Raw genomic sequence first — 27,013 nt, 5'->3', positions numbered from 1 at the left:
CTCTCAAAGAAGATTCTAGATGCTTCCATAATCTTAGTGCCGGGCACAAGAGCCAAACTCTGCAAGAAAGTGTGATAGGGGTAAGATAAGTATCTATAGAAGTGAGGACAGTGAGACTTCACTTCACCTCTTTGGACATGCCATCAAGAGGGACTGGTCCCTGGAGAAGGGCATCATGCTTGGTAGAGAGTCAGTGAAAGAGACACAGACCCTCCAGGAGATGGACTGTCACAGGGGCTGCAACACTGTGAGCCGCGGGCTCCAATGCAGCCATGGTGGGGAAGATGGCGCGGGGCTGCACAGTGGTTTGTGCTGTTGAGCAGAGCGTCGCCACGAGTCCAAACTGCCCCGATAGTACCTCACAACAACACACAACAGAAGAGTGTGAATATGTGTATAGACATTTAATAGTATGACTATCTGCATGATTCAACAGCTTTAAAATTTTGATGTTGTATCATTGTGTGCTCACTTTCCCGATATAATCGCTGAAGACAAATGGGTACATAAGCAAAAGTGGTGAAGAAACCTGATGGTGCCCGGCTATCAGAAGATATAGCGTCTGGGGTCTTAAAGACTTGAAGATAAACAAGCAGCCATCTAGCTCAGAATCAACAAAGCCCACATGGAAGAAGCACACCAGCCTGTGCGATCACGAGGTGTCCAAGGGATCAGGTATCAGGCATCAAAGAACAAAAAAATCAAATCATTGTGAATTAGGGGGCGTGCACATTTGGGACCCAAGACCTATCTGTAGGCAACTGGACATCCCAGAAGGGTCACGGGGAAGAGACGAGCCAGTCAGGGTGCAGTGCAGCAATGACAAAATATACAGTTTCTCTAGTTCTTTGGTGCTTCCTCCACCCACCCCACTATCATGATTCCAGTTTTACCTTGCAAGTCTGGCTAGACCAGAGGATGTACACTGGTACAGATAGGAACTGGAAACACAGGGAATCCAGGGCAAATGAACCCCTCAGGACCAGGGGTGAGAGTGTCGATACTAGGAGGGTGGAGGGAAGGTGGGGTGGAAAGGGGGAACCGATTACAAGGAACTACATATAACCCCCTCCCTGGGGGATGGACAACAGAAAAGTGGGTGAAGGGAGACCTCAGACAGTGTAAGATACAACAAAATAATAATAATTTATAAATTATCAAGGGTTCATGAGGGAGGGAGGAGGGGGAGGGAAACGAGCTGATACCAAGGGCTCAAGTAGAAAGCAAATGTTTTGAGAAGGATGATGGCAACAAATGTACAAACGTGCTTGACACATGGATGGATGTATGGATTGTGATGAGTTGTATGATCCTCCAATGAAATGATTTAAAAAAAAGATAGATGAAAAGAAAAAATTTTTTATGTTGCTATTTTGTAGGAACTTGAGTTTGGTTCCTCTGTAAATTAGATCAAGGCTCCCTGAGAACTCTGTATTCACAACAGGTTTCCAGAACTCGGGAGCCAAAGGGGTCTGTCTGCTGCTCACAGTCTGCATTGGCTTCCGCTCCTCTCAATGAATTCCCTCATCCCCACAGTGTCCACCAGGCCCGACACGATCTGTCCTCTGTCCTCTCCCGAGCCCTTCTCCTGTCCACTCCAACTCTTCCCACACTGGGCTCTGGGTGGACCCAGGCATGCTCCCATCTTTCAGTTGATTGTTCTTGTTGGAACAGTCTCCCAGATATCTGCTTAGTCAACTCACCCCTGACTGTGAGTTCGCCCTCAGGTGTCACTCTTTCAGTGACCACTTGGTTAGAGCCAACTTCACACTTCCCCTGTTCCCCTGCTCCACCCCTTTTCCCAGGCTCCATCTTTCCTATAGCTCTGTCTCTTCCAGTTCTCTGCCTTCCTTGTTTGTTCACTGTCTGCTTCCGCTTCATGTGTTGTTTTCTTCATGGATCTACATCCAGTGCCTAAAGGCTGAGGCTCAATAAATCCACATTGAGGGAAGGAAGGGCTTGTACCATATTTCTTGGGGGTTCATGGTTGGTCACAGGACCCCACTTGAAGCTAGCTGCCAGACTCACCTTCTAAGCACCACATCTTTTGATCAGACTTTTATGCTCACTGCCCCTGTTATCTAAATAACATCATTACCTTCCCAATCTGGCTCCCACTCATCTGTCCAGCTGCACGGCTCCCTCCTTCTCCACATGAACCCACATCTGAGCCCCAGGACAGAACCTGGCTCTGCACCTAGGTGTCCCCAGACTTTCCTTCCCCTCTGTTTTTTTCCAGAGAGCCAGCCCTGCTGTTGCAAATGTGCAGGTGTTCAGCTGTTAACCGAAAGATTGACAGTTCAACCATCACACTGCTCAGTGGGAGAGAGACCTGGCCACCGGATCTCATAAAGACTACAGTGGAGAAGACCCAACGGGGCAGCTCTACTCTGTCCCATGGAGTTGTGAGGTGTTGGAACCAGCTCAATAGCACCCAATGGTGTCCTGACCCAGGTGGCTCTCTTTGTGGGGTGTCTTCTCTCTACCCTTCTCTGCTGGGCTCCCAAAGTCTTTCTCACTCATTGCTGGCAAATGGATTCTGACTAATGGCGACGCTGTGTGTGTCAGAGAACTGTGCTCCATCGGGTTTGCAGTAGCTAATTTTCTGGAAAGTCCCCCTACCCCCACTCCCACCCCATGAGGAGCCTCTGGGTAGACTTGAACTTCTAATCTTTTGGTTAGCCACCATGCACATTAACTATTTGCACTCTCTACCAAAAAAACCAAACCAAATTTACTGCCATTCAGTTGATGCTGACTCAAAGCGACCCACTAGGACTGGTGGAACTGCCCCAGTGAGTTTCCGAGACTGTAATCATGGGAGGAGAAAACGTCCTTTCTTTCCTGTGGGTTGGCCGGTGGTTTCAAACTTCTGGATGGAAGTCCAGTGCGTAATCACTACGCAACCAGGGCTCCTCTTGAACAAGTCAAATTTTCTGCTCTCGGCAATCTTTCCAGCCTCCTCCTCAATCTTCACCGGGTTGTATGGGCTCCTTTACTGGGCTGTGAGCCAAGGCTGGGGCCTTTGTCATCCCTCAATCGCTGGCCTGGATCGCTGAACTTAGTAAATCGGTGCACAGGAAAAACCAAACCAAGCCGAACCACAACCTCATGCATAACTGAGTGAGGCTAGCAAACCTTTCACCTTCAAGGACACTGGCTGTCATCTGGCACCTAACCTCGGCAAGCTAGCTAGGAAGCTGAGCGTTTCCCCTTGAGGGGAAATGGTACAACCTTATGGTGCTCATGAGTCATTGAGGGATCAAACTACCTGGTGAGTCACCCACGTACAATGGACCCAGGGCTGGTGGGCTGCAAACTGAGGCCAGGCAGTGGGTTTCATCCCGGGATGAGTCAAGTAGCTTTGCTCCAAGAAACTGATAGCTTGGTGGTCACGGGCGTCTTCCATCAGCACAGCCCACCATGCCACTGGGCACCCCCAGTGGTGGAAAGCCCACAGACTATCCCATCCCGCAGGAGGATGAGCAAAACAGCCCTCTTCCGCCAGAGCGATGCTCAGTCAGGGAAAGGCTGAGCAACTTTATCAGCAAACAGAGCAGCGCGAGCGGAACGGGGCCTTCACCATAAGAGTTGTGAGGTTGGAAAAAGAGTCATGTCTTGACCATGTGAAATCATGATACCACCAGCGAGCTCTTAGATCGCAGGACTTTGCTAAATGATTGGATTGTAGGTAATGGGGTGGCGGTTCCACAGATGTAGCAGAACCCATGTGTGTAGGTTTATAAGTCACCCATTTAAAATCTCAATGCCTGTGGCATAGTCATCTGAGGAGTTTAAGGTCGACTCCAAAGATCTTGGGGACCTGTCTTCATTATGAGTTGAACTGAAGGGGTGAGCGTAACCAGCTGTGCGGTGGCAGTGCTGCAGGGATGGCGCCCATGGGGACGGCTTTGAGAAAGGAGTGAGTTCGGTGGGAGTTTGTAACGAACCAGCCTTGTCAATTCCCAGCCTCAGATGTCCGATTTAAGTCTGTTCCTCACCCCTCAAGGATGGCAAGAACCCAAGTAGCCATTCTGCTGGAAGGTTCTGCCGTCTGAGGACCCTCACACTGTTTGTGGGGTGTCTGTGGCCAAACACATGGCCCGCGTTGTCTGTGCCGACCTTCCTCATCTCAAATGCTCGTCTGCCGGGTGGCTTCGCCACCACTGCTCCGTGTAGGGGCAGAAACAAAGTCTCTTTTCTTTGAATCCAGGCTGGCCCTCATGTCTTGGTTACTCAAGAGAATGTGGCAGCAGTTATGTCCTGAGATTTCTGCAGTTGGATCATAGGTAAGGTGACCAGACATCCCGCTTTTGGCGGGACAGTCTTTTCCCGCGTTTTTAAAAAGTCCCATTTTTTTTGAAAGAATGCACGACAAGCTAGGGTCTACGGTTTTTGGCCGCCATGTGGCTGTTTCACCAGGATGAGTTTTATCAGTGGTGTCCTGCTGGTGTCCCGCTTTACCAATGTTAAAATCTGGTCTTCTATCTTAGTCATATGTAGCCTTGCAGTGCTTACCTGAGTCTCTTGGCAAGCCTTCCATTGAGACACCCCCTCTTAGACCTAGCTGCCATGCAGGGAGACTAACCCCTAGGGTCATGTGTGAGCACTCAGGCGGCGACAGCCCTAGCTGAGCTCCCAGCCAACCAGCAGAATCAAGTCCCAGGTCCATGAGTGAGTCACCTTGGATGTTCAGTCCAGTCTAACCTTCAGATGAAAACAACTCCACAATGCAAGCCCGTGAAAGAACCCAAGCGAAGACCATGTAGTGGGACCCTGTCAACAACCGGAACTTAGAGAGATGGGCAAATTACTGTTTTAAGGTACGACATTTTAGGGTTGTTTGTTTTGCAGCAATAGATGCGAGAAGAAGATCTGGGATTTTTGTTTTTACCGAGCAAATTCTATGCCAAACGCTGTCCGGGTCTCTGTCCCTCCTCTCTGCTCAATCTGGCTGGCGGCCTCCACCACGTCTTTCACAGATCTGTAGTCATTGAGGTGAAACTCATGCACCGCGTCTTCTCCATACTGGACAACTCCAACCTGCAAGGTAGAGCAGAGGAGAACAGACCTTATGACCTCCCGAAACATGATTGCTTGGTCGTAAGCATCCCTAGGAGCCATCTCTTTGTCTCTGCTGGTTCAGAAGTGAGAAGGGCTAAGATTTCCCCAAGAGACAGTGATGAGAGTGGAAAGGGGGTGTCAGAAATGACTGATGACTTGGGGAGGGGGCAAGAGGTAGGTGTCTGTCGGGGGAGGAAAAAAGAAAGGTCCGACAGATGAAGTTTCTTACTTAGAAAGACAAAAGTTGAGCTGGGGCAGGAATGGAGTCTGAACTATGAGGATCAGGGTGAGTTCCAAACTCTGAAACTGAGGCTCCTGAATGTTTGAAACAAAATCTTTTATTTTCCAGGCTGATGGAATATCAGCCCTGTCAGTCACTTCTACATAAACCAAACAGCTTAAGGACCTATCCTGGGAGTAGAATCATAAAACGTCATCGTTGGGTAGGGCCACCGAGTTTATATTTGGTGCAGTGCCTTCCTGAGTCTGACTATCCCCGATGACACCCTAAAAGCAGTTTTCCAGAAGTGGGTACCCCGCCTGTTTAGCACCTCTAATGGTAACACGTAGTATAAATAGTAGTGCTTAGATTGGCTTGAGATCCCGCCCTCTTCTCTGGTCCTCGTCCAGCCTGCTAAAACAATATGGAATAAATCTGTCCTCTCCTTAGCAGGCAGCACTTCAACTATGCGCTGGCACCTAGAATCCTCCCCCACTAGTCAGTCATCTCTCCAAGCTCAATATGCCCAATTCTCCTCTGTGTCTCACTTGGCAGGAACTTTGGTGCCCATTCCCTTCCTTGCCCTCCTGCGCTCTTCTCAGTGGTCAATCAGGAACCAGGTGCTGTGGTGCCAGCTCACAGGTCTTTGTTTCTAAGCACCTCTGGTTGGTCCACATGGAAGACTTTTGGTTAACAGCTGAGCACTTAGTTGTTTGCATCGCCCAGGGGCTTATTTTTGTAATAACTGATACTTTTTTGACCCACAAAGCAAAGCTTCCCCCCAAATTGTCCTTTGGTGTGACCACCAGAGATGATGTTCTGGGCTGCAGGGCTCTGGAGCTGGCTGGCTGGTCTTTCCCCCCACGCCTCCTTTCTTAGTGCATGACAGGCCGCTCCCCACCCACAAAGGCAGCATCCGTTCTTGGGACTCTGTACCGAGGAGGCAAGAACCCAGCGGTGCTCACCTGGATCTGTCCAGGCCCGATGTAGAACTTCTTCAGGATGTTGATGAGGAAATGTTGAACTTCCACCCAGGGGTAGATGCTGTTGGAGCCATCCAGGACGATGATGATGTCCATGTAGGTCTGGCACCCTGAGACGTGGGGGACACAGTCACAGCCATCCATGAAGCCTGCACCTGCGGATCTCTGATCCTCTGGGTGACTGCCCAATGGGTGACAGAAGAATGACTCCACCACAGGGGTGCAGTCCCCCGGGTGGGAGCCCTGCCCTGGGCAGGGTGTTGATTTGAGCGCCATGAATGACAAGCCCAGGAATCTCTTAGTCCGCTGAACAAAGCCCAAGGTAAGTCTGACAGCCTCCACTCTGTGTCCCGATTGGCTGCCCGTGGGTGGCCCATGTTCCAGCATCAGCCAGCGCCCATCAGTAACTTATACTTTCTTGTTTGACTGTGAAGGGCGGGCATGCCTTTACCACTCTCAGCCCCAAGAAATGGGTTCCTTTTCAGGAGGAAAGTTTGGTATATGGTATGATAGGTAGGGTTATTGTGTCAACCTGGCCAATAGGAACATGTGGGATTAATAAGGTCGCAGTGTGATTGGAGGGCAAAGAGATAAGTGGCTTGGCTAGCCCCACCTGTCTCTCTCTCTCTCTCTCTTGCTCTCTGATGATTGGGCTAGTGTGCGGTTGCCTTAGTTAGTTTTCGGCCTTAGCTTGCAATCTACACTACCTGTGGGACACCCAACCCGTGGAGCGTGTTGCTAGATCTTGAGGTTCCTGCAAGACCTGCTTTGCCACAGTGCTGGTGTGTACATTGCTTGAGCTTGGGACTGTCGGATCCTGTCACCTGGCTGACTGTTGGTGACCTGCCCTGCTGTTTTGTGGTTGGACTGCCTGAATTGCTCTACAGAAGACTCAGTGTCTGCTCCCTTGATCTTGGATCCAGCAGCCCTCGTGAGTTGAAGGACTTCCAGTATATTTACTGGTCCACAGAAATGAGTTGAACTGAGCCCTCTGTTCTGCTGGGTGGACTAATTAGCTGTTATATTCCTTCATGGTGTATATATCTACCCATATATATCTACATATATAAATCATAAGTGTCCTGGTTTTCTTTCTCTAGAGAACTCTGTCTAGTGCATATGGCTAGGAAGGGGGAGTCTGGCAGTGGATCGGTTGCCTCCTGGATTTGCCACGTGCTAGCTAGCTCAGTGAGCTTGGGCAAGTCATGCAATCTCCCAGCATCTGTTTTCTCTTCTGTGCAACAGGCCTGGCGACGGTGGAAGGTGAACACAAGGAATTAACAAAGAGATGCTTCCAAATGGCTGGGCACAAACCAAGGGCTCAAATCTTAACTGATGGTTTTAAAAATAAGCCGGCTAGTTGCCACCAAGTTAACCCTCGCCCCATGCGCTCAGAGTAGAGCTGGACTCCCAAAGGGTGTCAATGACCGACTTTTTGGAAGGTAGATTGCCAGGCCTTTCTCTCTAGGTACCTCAGGTGGACTCAAATCTCCAACCTTTTGGTCAGCAACCAAGGATGTTAACTGGCCGCCCCCCCCACCCCCGCCCAGGGACCTCCATTTTAAAACAAACCACCAAGTCCATGTGCTAGTGACGCGACCAGGCTGCGCTCTTGTGCCTTTGTCTCTGCCTCTGCTGCAAAGGCAAACCAGATGCACCGCTATCGAGTCGGTGCCGACTCACAGAGACCCTACATGACAGGGTAGAACCGCCCCTGTGAGTTTCTGAGACTGTCACTCTTTACGGGAGCAGAGCGCCTCATCTTTCTCTCACAGAGCGACTGGTGGTTTCAAACTGCTGACTTTGTGGATAACAGACCAACACGTACCCCACTAGGCCACCAGGGCTCCTTCTGCCTCTACCATGCTAGCATGAAGATTTCTTTACACCATTGTAGCATTCATACGACATCAAAAATCACCAAAGAAAACAAATCAAACTATGAAATCATAAAAAATACCATTGAGTGGATGGATTCTCACTCAGAAAGACCCTCTGGAGCTGACTCAATACTGCCCCTCAGGGGTCTTATCTTTACGGGATGGATCACCAGGACTTTTCTCTTGGGGGGAGAGAGGTTGGTGAGTTTGAACTGCCAACCTGGTTAAGCAGCCAAGTGCTTAACCACCGTGTCTCCGTTTAATATCAGAATATATCTAAAAAATACCTTATAATTTAAATAGTTTATCCCTGCTTGTAAAACGTTGGGGTTATTTTGAAATGTTGCCTGCACCTGGGCCTCTGCTAGCATCTCCCATTGACTGTCTGGACTGTTATATGCACAGTTGACTTCATAGCAATGTCTGACCGCCTTTGGTGTGTAAACCCTCTGGCTGTCCATATAGCGAGAGGCTGCAGCATACTGACATCACTGTGGACTAGGAAGCACAGTGCATCTGCATCACAGAGCGTGCTAGAGGCAGGCGGATGACCCGGATGCTCAGTTACTTCCGCAGACACTCTTGTCCATCCTGCGCAGGGTGTGGTGACCTGACACGCATGGGCTGGAAAAGCCTGCCGGCTAAGCCCTCCCCCAGTTTGGTCTAGCTCAACACGGAGGGCAAGGCACGCGTGTCCGAGCTTGGCCTGGTGCAGGCAGCCCCCAGTAAACACGAGGAAACACCTTGTTTTGGAGAAGTTTATAATCCAGTGGTAGGGACCAGACTGCTTTTAACTTTTAAGCCAGGTGGATTATTATAATGCATTGATGATTGCTAGTTTCTTTCTCTGAATTTACTGGGCTGTGTTCTGCTAGGTCAGCAGTTCGAAACCACCACGGCTCCCCGGGGAGGAAGTTTATTCTAGGAGCCCTGGTGCCATAGTGGCTACGGGTTTGGACTGCCAACCGTGAAGCTAGCAGTTCAAAACCATACATCACTTCACTAGGGAACGGCAAAGCTTTCTACTCCCGAAAGAGTTACAGTAAGAGGTTATAGGCGGAAGAAGTTCGAGAACCTATGCTAAAATGTAGATTCTAAGTGAACAGGGTCCCCAGAATTGTGACGCACACAGTCCCGGAACTCCTTTCATGCCTTGAGTGGACTTGATGGGGACCTCCCTTGCTGCCAAGATTATCTAATTAACCTTAGTTCCTTTAACCTTCAGCATCACGCTGGTCTGCAGAAGAGAAATGACTTGTACCAGGTCACCCAGGCAGGGTAGGGCTAGAGCTTCTGGGGCGTCCCAACACCGTGGCCCAGCACAGTCATGATGACCCCCCCACAAAAGCTTCCCCCAACCCTCAGGTGCTCAGCTGGCATGTATGGGTTTGAAGTCACTTACTTTGGAGAGCGGGGGCCACGGTCTTGGAGAACCGGAAGTTGGAGTTGACCCGCGAGCACATCCCCGTTGTGTAGTAGGAGCTCCCACACTCGTGAGACCAGAGGGGGCTGCAGGCCTGTGAACCAGAGCGCAGACCCCCGTCACTCAGGGCCTGGGGATGGACCCACGCCCGGGACTGGCGCCCACTCTCCGAGCTTTGGCACTGCGAGGAATCAGCGGCCCCCTTTGAACTCTTTCTACTGTGAGTGGCTGGACAGTCCACATGGCAACCTTTACGTTGGTGGCGGAGTGCCTACCTACAGCACCGCTGGCTCCTTGGCACAGAGCACTGCCAAACCCAACACACTGCCCTTGAGTCAGTTCTGACTCGCAGGGAGCCTGTAGAGGGTGCTTTCAAGGCTACACAATCCTTACAGGAGCCAACAACAGCCTCATCTTTCCCCTGCACTCCACCAGGGCTCCTTCGGATACAGTCACCAAATCTCAGACCACACCCACTGCCATCTAGTCAATTCCAAATCACAGCGACCCCAGAGGACAGAGTAGAACCGCCCTGTGCGGGTTTCCCAGGCCTTTAATTCTTTATAGGAACAGACAGTCTCATCTCTTCCCCAAGGACCGATGGGTGGATTCGAACCCTGACCTTAGAGCTAGCCGTTCAAAGTGGCCCATGATGGCACCAGCTCATGACATAAACACAAACTCACTGCCATTGGGCCCATGCTGGCTCGTGTTGCCCCTGTCAGACAGGGCGGAACGGGCCTGTGCTTCTTCACAGGAGTAGAAGCCACGTCTTTCTCACTGAGGTGCCTGGTGGTTTCAAACGGCCGATCCTGCAGTTAGTCGCTCAAGATGTAACCACCAAGCCACCAGCACTCCTCTGTGTGCTCTAGGCACTCCAAACAACAACAACCACCTCCAAACAAACCAACAACCAAACAACCCTGTGGATGGGATGCACCAGTGCCTCGATGGCCTCAGTCCCAACCCTCTCTTTCTTCCCTGCTAAGCCCTGTCTCTAAAGACAAGCAGCATCTAACCCCGTGCCAGCAGATGGCTGCTCCCTCCACATCCCTCCCGTCCAGCAACAGCACCTTTTATAGATTTCCCTCAGAGTCTCCTGACGGGTGTGTGGGGTGTTCTGCTTCTTTCATCAACCCCCGAGCCGAGGTTCAGCCTCTGCAAACCAGCTCCTTAAGGGAAGGAACGCCTCCTCCATTGGACCACTGCTGCTGCTGCCGCCCTGAGCTGCCCACATGCTGGCTCTCAATTCAGAGCTGCCTGAAGCCATCACCAGACTCACACAGGCCCCATAGAAGAGCACATGGCCCTATCTTGCACCAACTCCACGGTAGGGTTTTTACTGGCTGATTTTCAGACGTAGCTCACCAGGCCTGTCTTCCTAGCCTGCCTTAGCCCGGAAACCTGTATGGCATCACGACACCCCGCAGGTCCCCAGGGGGAGATGGCAGGTCGGTAGGAGCTGTGTTGGTGGGGAACTAAACTTGTGCTCATGGAAGGTGAAGGGCTGCCTGTGAGCCACCCATCAGGCTGTTGTACTTCTCAGCCCCGAGAGGCTGTGTCTAAAGGGTTCCGTCCTTGGCCTTTCCTGGACTGCACCCCACCAAACAGCATCCGCAGAGAGCCAGGCGCGGAGGCTGCTTTCTGGAATGGGCGAGGAAGGCAGCCTTGGGGAATGGGCGTGTGAGAGGGTGGTGGGCACAGGTGCAAAGAGAGACGGGGCGGTGGGAGAGAAGTGAGGGGCAGCTCTTACCAGGAAGCTGTTGTCCTTGGGGTTGGTGGCGAGGCTCAGGCCCAGGCGCATGTTGTCCTTCCTCTCGGACACGTTGGACAGGGTGACCCTTCCTGGGGTAAGAGGAGAAACTCAGCCTGCAGGCCCGCCTGCCTGCTCATCCTCTGGGCAGAGCTGGCGCCCGCAAGCCTTGGTGAGTCCCTCACACTGCCCTGCAAGACCTGGTCCCGAGGAAACAGAGGCTCAGAGAGGCTGAGCCATCAGCCCAAGGTCCCACAGGAAGTGCATGGTACAAACGTCTAGCTCCTAGTCCAGAGCTTTCCTTTCCCAGCCACCTGATGGGGTCCCCAAACCTGAGTGCCCCAGTCCCAAGGTACTAACCACCAAGCAAAACAAAAGCCCCCACTGCCGAGTTGTTTCTCCCTCTCCTCAATTTTAAATACATTTTATTTCATTCGTTATTACTGAAAAGATACCCAGCAAAACACATGCAATTTAGTGACATTGCTTAGATGCTCTGAGGCATACAACCAATTTACCTTCCTTTTCTTAATTGGTCCTCCTTCAGTTGTACAACCTCATGGGGCCCAAGGCTCCCATCTAGTCTCTATCTACTTGGGATCAGTTTGGCCCCAGAGAGGTAGTCCTCCAAAGAGTACAGCGTTCCCGATAGCGACGAATAAGCCCCCTCGAGGGGGAGAACACCAGGATTGCAGGGCAGGGACGGAATGGACGGTGGAAGATATGTATAAATAATAGTAACAACATGTAATATATTAAGGGTTTGCGGAGGAGGCAGGGTGGGGGAGGGAGGGAATAAAGAGGAGCTGATATCAAAGGGCTCAAGAAGAAGGATAAGGTTTAGAAATTGCTGATGGCAACATTTGTACATGTCCGCTTGATATAATGGATGTATGGACTATTACACTCTATATAAGAGCCCCCAATAAAGTGATTTATGAATTAAAAAAAGAAAGAAAAGAGTCTAGTGCTTGAGGCAAATCTTTTTTTTTTTAACTGGTTTATCTAAACTATTGTTTGGTTTTAAAAATGACTTCAGGGATATTTTTGGTTTGAGGTTTAAAAATTATTTCAGAGCAATAGTTTCAGGGGTTCATCTATCCTCCATCAACCCCAGAAAGTATAGATCTAGTCTATGGCAGTCTGAGAGTTTGTTCTGCACTTCCCGCCTTTTGATCAGGGAAAGAACCGCTGTTCTTTGTGGTATCATTGAAGCCACATCTGAGTGGAGCTGGATTCTACAGCCCCGAGCAGAACTGCCCACAGGTGGTCCCAGGCTCTCCCGCTACGACAGCAGGCTGCCTCATCATTCTCCTGCACAGCCACTGGTGCGCTAGAACCCCCGAACTTCTGGTTTGAAACTGTGTGCTTTGGTATCAGCACGGGCTACACAATATCTGGGCTTCCTCGGGGCCAAGTTTCAACCAAAACGTATCATCCCGTGTCTTACTGTCTCACGGCCCGGTGCCCTGCTCATCGGCTCAACTAACATGCGGTAAAGAATTCTCTCCGAGGGAGCACGTTGCCAATTTTAACAAGAGCCTTCTAGAGATGTAAGGCCTTCTCCCAAACACCAAATTCTGTAGTTGGCTGCCAAGAGAGAGACTCGGGAGCAGGGTCATCAGCCAACTGGTGTTCTTAGAAAAATCTTATGATCGTTCTATTATCTATTATCCCACGAACGTTTGAAGCCCCTTGCTGGGCTGCTAACTGCGAGGGCCATCATTTGAAACCACTAGCCACTTGGAGGGAGAAAGAGGAGGCTTTCTACTCCCCTAACCTAGTCAACTCACAAGCAATGAGTGCATTGGTGTACATAAGTGTGTTTTTGTGGGGTGTGCGCAGGAGGACATGGGATGGTTAGGGAGAAGAGAATTGAGAATTATAGTAAACTTATTGTTACTGTAAGGCATCCTGGTGGCACAGTGATTAAGCACTTAATGGTTAACAGAAAGGTGGCCGGTTCAAACCCACCGGCTGCTTCATGGGAGAAAGATGAGGCAGTCTGACTCTGTAAAGATGCACAGCCCTGGCTACCCCACGGGGCGGCTTTAATCATTTTACAGGGCTGCTATGAGTTCAAATCAACTCAGTGGCCATAGGCCTTTGTGACTGTTGGGTGGTGTGGATTTGATTCTCACTCCTGTGGACAACATGGACAAGGAGTCTTGCCCCCCAAGGTTTTCTTGGGTGTCACCTTTAGGGGAGCAGGTGGTGAGGGGGGTTGGAAGCACCTACCTCTCAGCAGCTCAGAGCTTACCTATGGCATCAAAGTCTAGAGCTTCCAGCCACAACCCACTGTGAGGGTTAGCTGCCTTCCTTGGCTTGGGGAATGGGAAGAGCAATGGTGTTTTGTTTTTCTAAGGGGCTTAGGAGGCCTCAGCCAGGAGGGGTTCGAACTTGCCTCTCCCCGTGACTAGAAAAGAAAGACCCTTAGTCAGTGGCTGCACCAAGGGGTCCCAACATGGGAATACTTGTGAAGAGGTTCAGGCCCGGGCAGCGTTTCCTTCTGCTGTGCACGGGGTCACTATGGGCTGGAACCGAGCCGACAGCATGGAACAACAGAAGGGTCAAGGGTTGGCTTGGCTTCTGGGCATTAGCCCTGGTCTAGGCAGAGACCAGAATTTCTGACTCGTGACTGCTTTGTGGGGGCGGGGAAAGCTGTAGATGTCATTTCCTCCTTTTGATCCCCTCAGTTTTCAGTAAGGCTCCCTTTGAAATCCAGCCCCTCTTGGCTGTGCTAATGGTGACTGAGATTGTTTTATTTTGTCTGCCCAAAACCAGGCCAAAAAGCCTCTCTAAACCTGCTGGTGTTAATAACAAGCCGTAGCTTGTGAGGCTCCTGTTCACCTGGGCCCAGACACCTGGCAAGACCCAGACTCTTGAATGCCAAGAAAATGAGGCCCTGCTGTCTGCCAGCACATCCCACCAAGCCCTCACCCAGGCTGGGACTCTCGTCTGCATTGCCTTGAAAGAAGCCACTGGGGGGAAACATAGAGGACAGAGTGCGCGTCAGTCCACCGGTGCCGTGTATGTACTTTATGACATGCTCTCCTAGCCCCACCGAACCCACAAACCAAACCCACTGCCACGGGGCTGCTTTCAACTCATAGCGACCCCATGGGACAGAGTAGAACGACTCCTTAGGGTTTCTGAGCCTGTCAAGCTCTCTGGGGCATACAGCCTCATCTTTCTCCCTCTGAGTGGCTGGTGGATTTGAACCGCAGCTGACTGTGTGGTTGGCAGCCCAATGCTTAACCCACAGCTCCCTCCGGGATCTTTAAACACAGGCCAAGGAGAATGTAATACGGATGGCCTGGTGTTTCTGTCTCACTTTCTTTTTACAAGGCACTGTCCACACATGCCTGCCAACACTCGCCTCTCCCAGTCTTGGGGGCTCTCCGTGTGTCGCTGTTCCCATGTTACAGATGAGAAAACTGAGGTGCAGGAGCTAATGGCTGCCACCACGTCAACAGCTAGGCAATGCTAGACCGCAGACTCGAAGCCAGGCTGCCTGACATCCAGCCTTGTGTGTCCCCACCTGATGGCTGACTGGGGTGGCAGCAGATGGTAGTGAAAAATCTGGAGACAGCAATGAGTCCCCACGGGGCAATGTCCATTTCCTGCTGGCTTGGAGAATCTGTCGCCCTTCTGTCCTCCCCCGGACCTGGTCCCACTCCTCCAGTCCTTACTGAAACTGGGCTGGGTAGAGGTCAGGGGCCTGTTGGAAAACCCCTGGGTGTGGAGCAGACAGACCCAGGTTCTGAGACATGCTGGCTTGGCAGATTTGGGGTCTGCTTTCTGTAGAGAGGAGAGGCTGCTACACCCCGAGTGGCCCTGAGTGAGGGCCCCAGGGCATCAGCCCAACATACAGCCCTGCCTTCCAGATTCCCACCCCCTCCTCCAGGCCCCCGCTCCGGACGAGAACCAGGACTTCATCAGGTGTTGGGGGTGAAGCTGCCAGTGACAACTCTTTCATACGCAGGTGTGAGAGATTGCCACTCACTGGGTTCCCGGGAGAGAGCCGTGGGAAGCAGACTCCCGGAGCGGTGGGGCTCAGCCTCGAAAGGCTGTTGGAAAGCCAGGGTTTGGGTCACCTGACCTTGCGTTTTCCGCTCCACGAATAAACTGACAGAAGACCAGTGCCTCGCACTTCATCCCCGGTGGGTCAGGAGAGGAGTGGACCCAGCCCACCCTGCCCTCCACACGAGAGTTTTCCAGGGCCTCCTCCCCCTAGCCCCCTCCCGGGCAAGTGGAGTCCCACTGGGAACCACAGCCCTGTGTGCTTGGGTGGGACAGAGCACAACTGTTCCGGTGGCTTTCCTAGGCTGTCACCCGCCTCCCTCCCGAAGGGGCCCCTGGCTGCTAGTCAGAAGGTGGATGGTGAGAACCCACGGGCTGCCCCTTGGGACAAAGAGGAGCCGTCTGCTCCCATCATACCATGAGGACCCTCTGGGGACACTTCCACTCTGTCCTGTAGAGTGGCTCTACATTAGAATCAACTTGATGGCAGTCGGTTTGGCTTTTGTGTCTTTATGGAAACAGCCCGACAGATCTGGCCACACTTAATTTTCTGTTAGCAGACAAGCACTTAATTGTTGTGCCCCTAAAATCCCAACATTAGAGGAAATGAGGTCATTGGTTCAAGTGCCCACATTCCCACCTGGACCGGGAGCTTCTCCCCGTGACCCAGCCCCCCCCCCCCCCCATGACCCAGCCCACGCTGCTCCCAGCCCTGCTTTCTGGCTTCTTCCACAGAGCAAGCTCTCTCCCACCTCAGGGCCTTTGCACTGGCCGCCCCTCCTCCTGATAGGCTCTCCCACCACCGTCTCCTTTCCTGACCCCCTTGCTAAGGTAGAGCCCGCTCTCTCTCTGCCTCCTCCCTCACCCGTTCTCTCTGTCATGACGCCCTGGTTTATCCGATCGGAGATCCTGCTTTCTAGTTTGCCCACTCGCCTTTGGCCCCTCCCAACAGCCCTCTGCCTTTCTTCCTGGCTGCATCTCCAGGGGCCAGCCTAGCGCTTGGCACGCTGCCTGTGGCTGTTGGAACTTGTGGCGAGTTGACCCTGACCCACGGCAACCCCATGTACGGCCATGATCCGCTGGTTCCTGAAGGCCGCTCTTAAAGGTTGGTGGACACCTTAGGCCTGAATTAGGTTCTAGGGGGTCCCTGAGTCCACTCCCCACTGAGAAAATGGAGACTCTGCGAGAGGAAGCGAACTCCTCATGGATGCCCAGAAAAGAGAGAGTGCAGCTAGGAGGAGAGCCCCCTTCGAAGTCACTGGAGCCACGAGCCACCGCTCCAGGCATTCCTCACTGCTGTCTGGACCCTGCTGTGCTGGCTTTGAACTTCCCATTCTCAGGGCTGACGCACATGTGGACAGCGGGAGGGTCCAGCTCCGTGCAGCGGTGCAGCTGGCCACCCCGGGGATCTGAGCTCTTTGGACTTTCTCTTTGATGCCAGCCTTTTCATTTGTCTGCTTATCTCTGGAAGCTCTGCCAACTCCCCACTCTGGGCTCACCCCCCACCTCCCCAGGGTGCCCGCCTGTCCAGCCATCCCAGGGCACAGGGAAAGGCCCGTCCCCTGGGGCGGCCGGGAGTCACAGTGCTGCAGCCCAAATGGAACTTGAGCTCACTTCTGAGAGCAGAGGGGCCTGGCTACTGTCTGACCTTGAGAACAAAGTGGGGGTGGGGGGCTTGAGTGGGCCCTGGGGAGGGCTTTGGTGCACACACAGGCATTGAAGCTTGAAAGGACTTGAGGCTGCTAGAAGCAGCTCCCTTACTTTCTGCTCCAGGAGCTCCTGGAACCTTCTGTGCGAAGGCCCCTCATTCCAGAAGGCAGCGTGTGCAGTGATTAACAAAGTTGACAGAGACCACCTGGCTGGCTTCCAGCCTGGCTCCTTATTCCCTGGGTGCCCCTGAGCAGGTCACCTCCCCTCCACACGCCTTCAGGCCCTCATCCACCGAGTGTGTAAATTTCTCATGGCGATTGTGAGGAACATCTACTCGCCTGCCAAACAGCGCTTGCCACATGGTGGACATTATAGAAGATCTAGGCTCCCAGCCATGTTGTCGGCATTGCAAGACCAGAAAGAAGACAGGGGGCGAACACCCTCAGTGCAAGGGCATGGATTAGCCAGCAACAGTGATGGCCTAGGGCTCCGTGGGCCTGGGTTCGAATCTGACCAGGCTTCCGACAGACCACGTCTATGGGAAAGCTGCATCCTCTATGGGACCTTGGCTGCCTCCTCTGTAAATTGGGAGCAGCGATGCCCGCTGGGTCGCCTCATGGGGCAGCAGTGAGGTGTGGCAGAGCCGGCACCATCCTGGACTAGGCTGGCCTGGTTGTGAAGGGGCCAGCAGGCCTGCCTGAATTACCCAAGTTGAGCTTGGTGCAGTTCCCATGGATCACCGGGCACTTGTAGACATCGCCTGTCTTCTGGTGGCCATTGCTTTCCAGTGGGGCACCCACGACCAGCCTGGGGAGAAAGAGAAGACAAGTGAAGCCATTAGGGGTGGGGGACATACTTCTTCCTGCCAAGCACCTGATGGCAGTTTGAGGAGAGACTGGCCTCAGAAGGTCTGGAGGGAATCCTGGAAGGGTGACAGCTCCTCCAAGTCTAGATTTTTGTTTCCCGGGGAGGGAGGGAGGGATGTCAGGCTTTCAGGGAAGAGGGATGGGGTCTATGGCCTTTTTCAGGGTCTGGAGATACAGAGGTGAATAGTACATGGTCCCTTCAACACATGAGATGGAAGAGGAGAAAGGGAAGTCTCCAATCTGTGCTAATTGGGGCAGGCATCGTGGAGGGAGTGCTTGAGCTGGGTCTTGATGGATGAATAGGAGTTTGTCACGAGAAGAAATGGTGGAGGGTGGTCATTGCCCTTCAGGCAGAGGATGCCTGTGGCGTCTTGGCCATCTGTCACACTCTCCAGGGGCCTCATGCCTCATCAATTCCTCACCATTCCTCAACGTATGCACCAGTTGCTCGGTCAGCTACCCCATGGCCACTCCCCAACCATGCTCTTCAGTGGCCATATCTGTCCCCTAAGTGACTAAGTCTTTGCTCTCAGTGAGTGAATGAGTGAGGTAGTTTATTGTGCCAACCTGCCGATAAGCACATATGGGGTTAATTGAAGGGTGGAGGGTATATGGCTCAGTGAACCCCACCTTTCTAGTTCTCAGGTCTCTTGCTTTCTGATGGTCAGACCAGGGTGCAGCTGCCTTAGCCAGTTCTCTGCTTCAGCTGGCAAGGCTCACTTCCTGTGAGACATCCCCAAGGAGAAGCCACATGGACCTACCCAGATGCATCCCTGGGTGCTGGAGCAGCCGTGTGGAGACCCTGACAGCGCTGAGATGCTTACATGTTCACTGATTCAGCTTTCCTTCTGCAGTCGGCGTCATAGTGTGAGTTTTGTGAGATGGAGGAGGACTTTGTGGATTGGTGTCAGACATATGGGCTAATGTTGGATTGCGGACTTGGGCAGCACTGGGTTGGGATGTTTTCTTGAGGTGCACTTACCCTTTATAGAAAACTCTCTCTTATACATGAGTTTCTGGGGATTTGTTTCTCTAAAGTTAGTCTAAGAGTAACACAGTGGGGAAGGCAGTCAGTGGGATTGAACAGTGGCCAGGGTAGCCACCCAGGACATCTGCCTTGTGCTCATGTCTTGGGTAGTGTGACTTGATCGGGGAGCCCCTCAAAAGCTATGTCCACGTGACCATGGCCTCATTTGGGAAAAGACGTCTCCGCAGTTGTAATGAAGTGACAGATCTTGTGATAAGGAGCTTATCCTGGAGGATATAGGCGGGTCCTAAATCCAGTGTGTAGGAAGCACACAGGGATGAGACAGACAGACCGGTAGAGGAGGCCAGGGCCATGTGCAGACAGGACAGGTTGGAGGCATGTGGCCACAAGCCAAGAGACACGTGGAGTTAATAGAAAGTGGAAAAGGCAAGTGGGTGCAAGAGACCTTCTCCTGCCGCTTCAGGAGGGTTTGGGGCTCAATAACCGCGCGAGACTAAACGTCTACAGGTGTGAGCCATTCAGGGTGTGGCAGCTCGTTACCGCAGCCCGAGGAGACGAACACACGTTGTTTGTATCTGTATGCACACAGAGTTTAGGAGACACTGAGCAGTGCCTTCTTCCTGGCCTGGCAAGCCCCAGCAGTGTACTAGATGAAACGCCGTGTCTCTGGGGCCACAGGCTGCAGACTCACCTCCGTTGGAGGGCAGGAAAACCATCTCATCTTTGATCAGTTCTGGCCCAAAACCCCACTCCAGGCCTCATCTCTTGCTCACCTGCGGGGCAGCACCTGCTGGGTATTCTAGAGTGGCACAAAGGGCCAACAGGAACCCAGTGGTGACTTGAAGCTGGCAACGTTTCCCTTCAGTAGCTGCCTGCCCACTTGGTCTGGGTTGGACGCCTCTAGCATGTCTAGAGCCTTCTAGGTTTTGAACGCCAGTTCAGTTCTTAGCTAGCAGCTACCACCTCTACTCAGGCCTTAATAGCTAATAGCATCCACAAAGACAATGTTCTACAGTCTACTTTGGTGAGAAGCGATGGGGGTCCTCAAAGCGTGTGAATAGCCATCTAAGACACACTGTTGGTCTCCCCCATTTGAAGCCCAGAGAAGTGAAGACAATCAAAGCCAAAGGAAACAATGAGTCCAATGGACTAATAATAGACCACAATGAACCCCAGCCTCCAGGGTCCAGAGAGCGGCAGACCTAGATGGTACCCAGCTCCCATCACTGACTGCTCTGAAAGGGATCACATTAGAAGGTCCTCGATAGGAGAAAAATGTGGAACAAAACTCATATCCATCATCATCATCATCATCATCATCATCGAAAAAACCCAGGTCTACTGGCAAGACTATAGAACGTAGTCACCCTTCAATTCTGAAGCTAAACTCTCTCCTGTGACTGAACTTTCGGCCAAACAATAGACAGGTTTGTAAGGTGAACAGGAACACCTAGGAGGTGTACGCTGCTCGGAGCTCGGAACAATCAACCCTTCCGGATCAAAAGGACAGCGTGTGCCCAGGGATAGAGCTCAGGAGGCAAGGAAGGAAAGAAGATGGGTGGGAGAGGCAAACCCAGGGAGGAAGTTGCAAGAGTGCTTTATACCATAAGGATTGCAATCAGCATCGCCCCACAAATGTCTATGAGTTGCTGTCTGCAAAACCAATATGCCTCTGCGTAAACTTCCACCCAGATCAGAACAGAAGGTTGAAAAACCAAACCCAACCCCACAAATTAACTCTAAAATGAGACTCACTCCAATCCTCTTGGTTCCTATACATGGGACCCCGCAGGACAGGGTACCACTGCCCTCATGGGTTTCAGAGATGGTAACTCTTTATGGGAGTAGAAAGCCTCACTTCTCTCCAGCAGAGCAGCTGGTGGATTTGAACTGCTGACCATGTGATTTGCAGCCCAAAGCTCACGATGCCAGCAGGGCTCCTTCACACAAATTAAAAAAACAAAACAAAAACTAGATTCACTGCTATTGAGTCCATGCCAACTCTGCAGCACAGGGTAGAACTGCCTCCGGTGGGTTTCTGAGCCCGTGACTGTGAAAGGGAGTAGAAAGCCCCATCTCTCTCCCTCAGCGCGGCTAGTGGTTTTCAACCGCTGATCCTGTGAGGTGCAGCCCGATGCATAACCACTACGCTACCAGGGCTGCTACGACACACCGATTGACAACTTTGTAAAAAAGCCGATACTGACGTGATGGCTAACAGTGACTCAGGCACAACCACCCTTCCCACACACGCCTTCCCACACACGCCTTCCCACACACGCCTTCCCACACACGCCTTCCCATACACCCTTCCCATACCCGTCTTCCCATACATGTCTTCCCATACACGTCCCTGCATTAGACAGCTCTAGAATCTTCCCAGACTCTGAGGGTGAGGAAAAGAGGTGGTACAATCTAGGGCACACAGATCAGAGAGACGTTTAGGAGGCAAGAGAATTTTCTGGAACCCTCTGAACCCTGACCTTCCATCAGCTTCCAACAGTTCCTTGGTAACATGGCCCAAAGAAGAAGCAGTCCTTCATTTTCTGACTCGACATAGTGGAGAGGAGACAGGATGCAAGGCTGCCTGGGACTTCAATGGCTTCTTGTGGTGAAGCGACCCCTCAGTCCCTCAGCCCCTCCTGGGCCCCCTCAGTGTTGTCAGGAGAGAACCAGGTCTGAAGGAGCAGCTAATAGAGTTCAGTTGGAAATTAAGTCTGTGAAACGAGAGCTGAAGTTTCTCCCCTGGGGAGCCAGATAATGACAGACTCTAAATATAGCCCTTTATTAAATGTGCCTATTTTTGACCGACAGGAATTAATTGGATCCATAAAATCTGCGTGTCTAGACGACTTTGCGTCTTGGCTACTTAATTCCCCAAGGGATCGTGTGGTCAAGGGGCCTCTGTTCTTTGTGGCTGGCTACGAGAGAAAGAGAGGTCAGTCCAGGCCTGTGTTTCCGGCAGCTTGGGTTGTCAGGAGCAGCCTGAGATATGACCCAGCTCCCCACTGCCACTGGTGGGTGCTTTCTGGGTAGAATGACTTTGAGGGACATCTTACAGGGAAAACCAGGCACAACTCATTTTTGGAGACTCGAGAAAGAATGGCTGTTTTGTGGACAAGCTGTCTGGTGAGTCTTCTCTCAGGCTTTCCCAGAAGCCTAACAAGGCAGAAACTCCACCCTGCTTCCCATTTTACATGGTGGGGCCTTGGAAGGGCCCCCAGCAATAGGGCGAGACCCTTGGGCTAAGGACCCAGTGGCCGGGTCATCATTCTGGTTTGCTGTGTCGCTTTACGATGCCATTCAATTGGCCGGGCCTTCATGCCCTTGGCTATGAAATGGGCTAACAATTCCCACTGGCCTACTTCCCAAGGTCACTGTGGGAAGTCACAGACATTCCAAAGTACTAAGAAATGCAAAGGGCGGAACCTAGGGACACTGGGTACCCAGACTGGCGGCTTCTTAGGAATCAGTGGTCCTGAGTGGTAATGACCCCATGGGGGGACCCCTCACAGGTGCTGTGCCGCCTGGCTTTGTTCTTTCAAAGAACAAAGCTGCGCTGCTGCCTGTGTGGCATTCCCATCCTCCGGGGTGCTTGGTGCGTCTGAGGTAGCAGGCACAGGGCTGACTGTGCCCACTTCACAAAGGCAGAAACCCAGGCCCCAAGAGGGGAGCGGAGCCCAAGCCCCACAGTTAGATCATAGCAGGGCTGGGACTGGGGCTGCCCGGGGCCAGACTTCTGCTTGCTGCCCTAAATACTCCTTTGCGTGAAGGGAAGTCCCAGCTCAGCCCTCTGCTCCTCTGTCAGTCTGGGGATTACGTGTGCCCGTTGGGTTTGAGGTTTTGAGGCCATGATTCAGCTTCACTGTGAGGGGGTAAGTGGTGAAGAGCAGGGACAATGTTTGCGTCACCCCCCAGATCCGCCAAATTGTTCCTGGGGTCTGGCAGTCCCTGCCACCCTCACCCCCTCTGTGGCCTCAGCCTCTTACAGCCTCCAGACCGCTGTGCCTCTCTGGGACTGGGTACTCTATACCTTCTGGCGTAGGCATCAGACGGCATGGCAAACCCCAAAGGTCGTGGCAAAGAGCAGGCCCTTTCCGTGGGTTGGGTGCGGTGAGTCACCGGCTGTGGGCACCCTCATCCTTCCCAAGGAGCCCCAGGGGCAGGCCTAAGGTGGAAGGGAGAGCTGATGGCAGGTCTTGCGGCCACAGTCCTGTCAGTCCCCTTCCCTGGTGGCTGCCTGGGAAGCAGAGGGCTTGCTGAGGAGACCCCGAGGAAGGGCCCCTCTCCCCTGATTCGGATCTTACAAGACCACCTGGGGATTCCTCTGGTCCTGTGGTTATTCCCAGATCAGTGGTCTCCCAGCTTATATAGACATCAGGGTTGATCACTCAACGATTAACGGTGATTTGAACCCACCCGGAGCTCCCACAGAGAATGGGCTGGTGAGCTGCTTCTTCCGTCTGCCCCGAAAACCCCATGGAGCAAAGTTCTGCTTTCCGCACACAGGGCTTTTATGAGTCACCGACTCAGCCAGCTTCCTTGCATCTGTCCTTTCTAAACAGGAGGAAACGCCTCAAGGAGCGGCAAAGAGGAGCTCAGACATCCCCGGGATCGTGGAGATGGGAGGAGGTGGCGGCATTCACGGTCTCTGTGAGTCAGAGGTGCTGCGTCAGGAAAAGGTGTTAATTTCGATGTCAGTCACACATGTGTACGACTGCTGAGCTGTATGGGAAGGGTTGGTCATCCTGTGGGCTTCGTTTTCCTTCCAGAAAAAAATCCACACAGACCCCAGCATGAGGCAGGGTTTCTGAGCCCCACGCTTTGCCTTGCACATCCTCGGCGGCGTGTCCACTCCCCCTGGAGATGGGCTCTCGATCCTACCTGCTCCAGGAAGCCTGCCCCAGGAACGGCTGACTTTCTCACGCCAACCAGCATTGGGTCTCTTATTGAGGCCAAGGCGTCGTGTCCTAAGTCCCCTGAGAGTGGAGATGTTCTTTTCTGCCTGCTTCGCCAGGCTGGACGGCACAGAGCAAAGGGATACTCAAGGGCTGATCTGACCTGCCGGCTGCCAGCTGGAGGCAGCAGCTGCCTGGGAGACATTTCTTGGCTTGGCTTCAGGCCTGGACAGGGTGACTGGGTATCTGCCTGGGGGCTCCATGGGGTGACCCCACTTCTGCTCTAGTGCCAATGCTGACTGCCTCCTAGCACCCCCACCCCCGTTTCCATTCCACTTCCCAACATCCCCCACGTCTGTTGGGGACCCAGGGGATTCTGCTCTATGTCAGTGCCAGGGATGAAGCACACACTTCAGGCTAAGAACCAAACCAAGCCCGCTGCCACTGGGCCCTTTCTAATTCATAGGATTCCAGAGACTGTACATTTCTATGGCAGCAAACAGCCTCATTTTCCTCCCTCGAAGGGGCTGCTGGCTTTGAACTGCTGACTTTATGTTTAACAACTTCCAATGCCAAACTCAAAGGCCACCAGGGCACCTTTGTCTCAGATGAGGCCAGCTTTATCCCCTGGCCACAGTGATTGAGTCAAGCTGGGCAAGTGACTTCAGCCAGTGCGATAGGAGCGATGGGTGGGAGGGGCCAGGGTGGTCTCATGCTCTCTAGATGCCACAGTGCATGGGTACACGGGTTAGTACCAGCAGTAGCCACCTCGCGACAATGAGAAATCTGAGCTGATATACTGCGAGAGAATCACCCAGGAGTGATGATGACACTGTGAATTCCTGGATCAAAGTCCACCTGACGCCAACACAGTCTTTGGTCTTTTCAGATATCTGTGCAGTACTATCGTTTATTGTATGAGCCTGTTGGAGTTGAGCTTTTAGATATTTACAACAGAAAACATACTAACTTTTAGAATATGCAAGGCACAATCACACACTTAAAATTATCCTACAAAGTCCCATAAACAGATACTTGAACCAAACAAGACTCACTGCCATGAGCAACTCTGCGGCGACCCCAAAGCACAGGGCCGAACAGCCCCCGTGAGGTTCTGAGACTGGAACTCGTTATGGGGGTAGAAAGTCCCATCATTCTCCCAAGGAGTGGCTGGTGCTTTCAAAGTGCTGACCTTGTGGCTAGGCTCCTCGATATGTGGGCCCCCGTGTTCATTGTAGCATTGTTCCCAACAGCCCCAAACTGGACACCCAGCCCATGCCCATCACTAGTTGACCAAATGACTTGTGGTGCAGACACACAGAGACATCTCACTCCGCCTGGACAGGAATGAAGTCTGAGTGCGTGCCAGGGCATGGATGAACTTTGAAAGCATCCAGTGAAGGCAATGAAGCCCGGCGACAAAGGACCCAGGCTGACAGTTCCCACTGACTCACCTGACAGGTCCCCAAGAGGTAAATGGGGGTCGGTTGCTCTTGGGGCCTGATGGGAGCAGGGATGAGGAGTCATTGCGGATGGGTTCCTGAGCTGCTTCTCCTGGGGGGTGGGGGGTCATACATTTTATTTTGGAAATCCTCAGAGAGAGTGGGGATGGTCGTGCATCATGGTGATTGTCACAGAAGTCAGTGAATTCAATACTTCAAAGGGCAAGTTACAGGGCATAAATATTGTAGCACACACACATACACCCAGTCCCACCCATGCCCACGTCCTGAGAGGCATAGGGGAATGAAGACTGAGGGGGAGGGGAAAGCAGACAGAGTCCCCTCCCCACAGCCAGGCTCCATCTGGGGCATCTCCTCAGTGAGCGAGCCATGGGTGGAACTGCCGACCAGCTACATGATGCTGCTCTTGCTCAACTGAATGCTGAAGACCGCCCCTGGGCCCGGCCCTGTGGGAACAGAGCGCCTTTTGTCCTGTGGACGTCCCCCTTACAGGGGCTGCTCAGACCGACCCCTGCCCTCCAGATGTTTCTGATTACCTGGTGACAAGCCCTGCAGACACCCCTGATGTCAGCCCATGATGCCTTGCCAAGGAGGCCCCACGACCCTGAGTGGGGAAGCCCGTGTCCAAGGGTTCAGTGGGGCTTGCAGGGCAGTGTTCCCCAAAGTTCATTCTCACGCAGTGGCAGAGAGCCTGGCGGCAGGCAGAGTGGGCAGCCTGAGGGCCCCTACATGGCTCCTCTCCATAAATCCAGCAAACCCGATGATGGAGGAGGAGCCTTTTCTCTAAAGGAGTTGGTGGTGACTGGATGTTTGCTGTCCCAGTGGTTAAGCGCTTGCCTGCTGACCCAAGGATCGGTCGTTCGAACCTACTGGCCACTGCGCAGGAGGCGAAGCAGCAATCTGCTTCTGAAAAGGGTTTCGCCTTGGACACCAGCAGGGGCGGTTCTGCTCTGCCCTGTAGGGCTGCTCCGGGCGGGCTGGGAGTGCCTGGGTGGCAATGGGCTCTGGTTTGGGTTGGCGGCCCAAGGGCTAAGTGGTCAGCAACTGTCCCAGAGGCCGGCAGCCCCTCAGGAGCAAGGCCTGGCAGTCTGCTTCCATTCAGGTGACCTCCAAGAGACCCCTAGGGAGCAATTAGTTCTACCCTGCCAGGTGCATCAGGATGGACTGCCAGTACCGCGCCTCCCCATCCTTTTCCTTAGAACCGGGCGCCCCACGTGTGTGATGGCAGGGGACATGCATTCCCAGGGCAGCTTTTTGGATTCACTGGAGACCCAGACAAGTCTCAGGTTGGGGGCCCAGACGAGGCTCAGGTTGCGGGCCCGACCAGATCTATGAAGAGACAGACATTGGGAGCTGGGACTCCAAGTCCAGAACTCTTTGCCCCTCTGTGAGGACGTGGGTTGCTCAGAGAGGCCAGTCGGGGGCTGGGTAGGACTGGTATGAGGTGTGGTTTAAAAGGGACCAGCCCACACTCACTTTCCTGAAGCCAGTGGGGGCTTGTGGCTCAGGACGCCCTCAGAGGGCAGGCCCAGTTGGCGTGTGTCCAAAGGCTCCCGTACCCCTCTCCTGTCCCCTCTTTCCCCTAGGCACCTGCTCCCCTCAAACTCACACGGACACTTTGTTCTACGTCTCTCCTGGCTTTATTTCCTTTTTCCCTGAAACCAGAGAGGGGGCATCGGGGAGGGGGCTTCACCCGCGGAGCTGTGGACTCAGGGGAACAAAGGAGAGACTAGTATATTCTTGGAGTTGGGCGCTCTCTCTCCCCCTCTCGCCACATGGAAAATGTAATCTCCGGCATCGGC

The 27,013-nt window shown here is 52.9% G+C and overlaps 1 protein-coding gene across 2 annotated transcripts in view; it reads right to left on the bottom strand.

Annotated features, from left to right (window-relative positions):
• Positions 1-27,013, bottom strand: part of ITGA11 (integrin subunit alpha 11) — a 126,569-nt gene that overhangs the window by 48,344 nt on the left and 51,212 nt on the right. For both annotated transcript variants that reach the window (XM_075536111.1, XM_075536110.1), the window contains exons 3-7: positions 17,703-17,803; positions 11,324-11,415; positions 9,550-9,664; positions 6,250-6,377; positions 4,895-5,043 (exon numbers count right to left, since the gene is read on the bottom strand). In XM_075536111.1, coding sequence (XP_075392226.1) covers positions 4,895-5,043; positions 6,250-6,377; positions 9,550-9,664; positions 11,324-11,415; positions 17,703-17,803 — 585 coding nt within the window. The remainder of the gene's footprint in view (positions 1-4,894; positions 5,044-6,249; positions 6,378-9,549; positions 9,665-11,323; positions 11,416-17,702; positions 17,804-27,013) is intronic.

The sequence above is a fragment of the Tenrec ecaudatus genome, chromosome 17 (genome assembly GCF_050624435.1).
Source record: "Tenrec ecaudatus isolate mTenEca1 chromosome 17, mTenEca1.hap1, whole genome shotgun sequence".
NCBI classification, from domain to species: Eukaryota; Metazoa; Chordata; class Mammalia; order Afrosoricida; family Tenrecidae; genus Tenrec; species Tenrec ecaudatus.
Note: the sequence above shows the minus strand (reverse complement) of the source record. Positions and strands in the feature narration are given on the sequence as shown.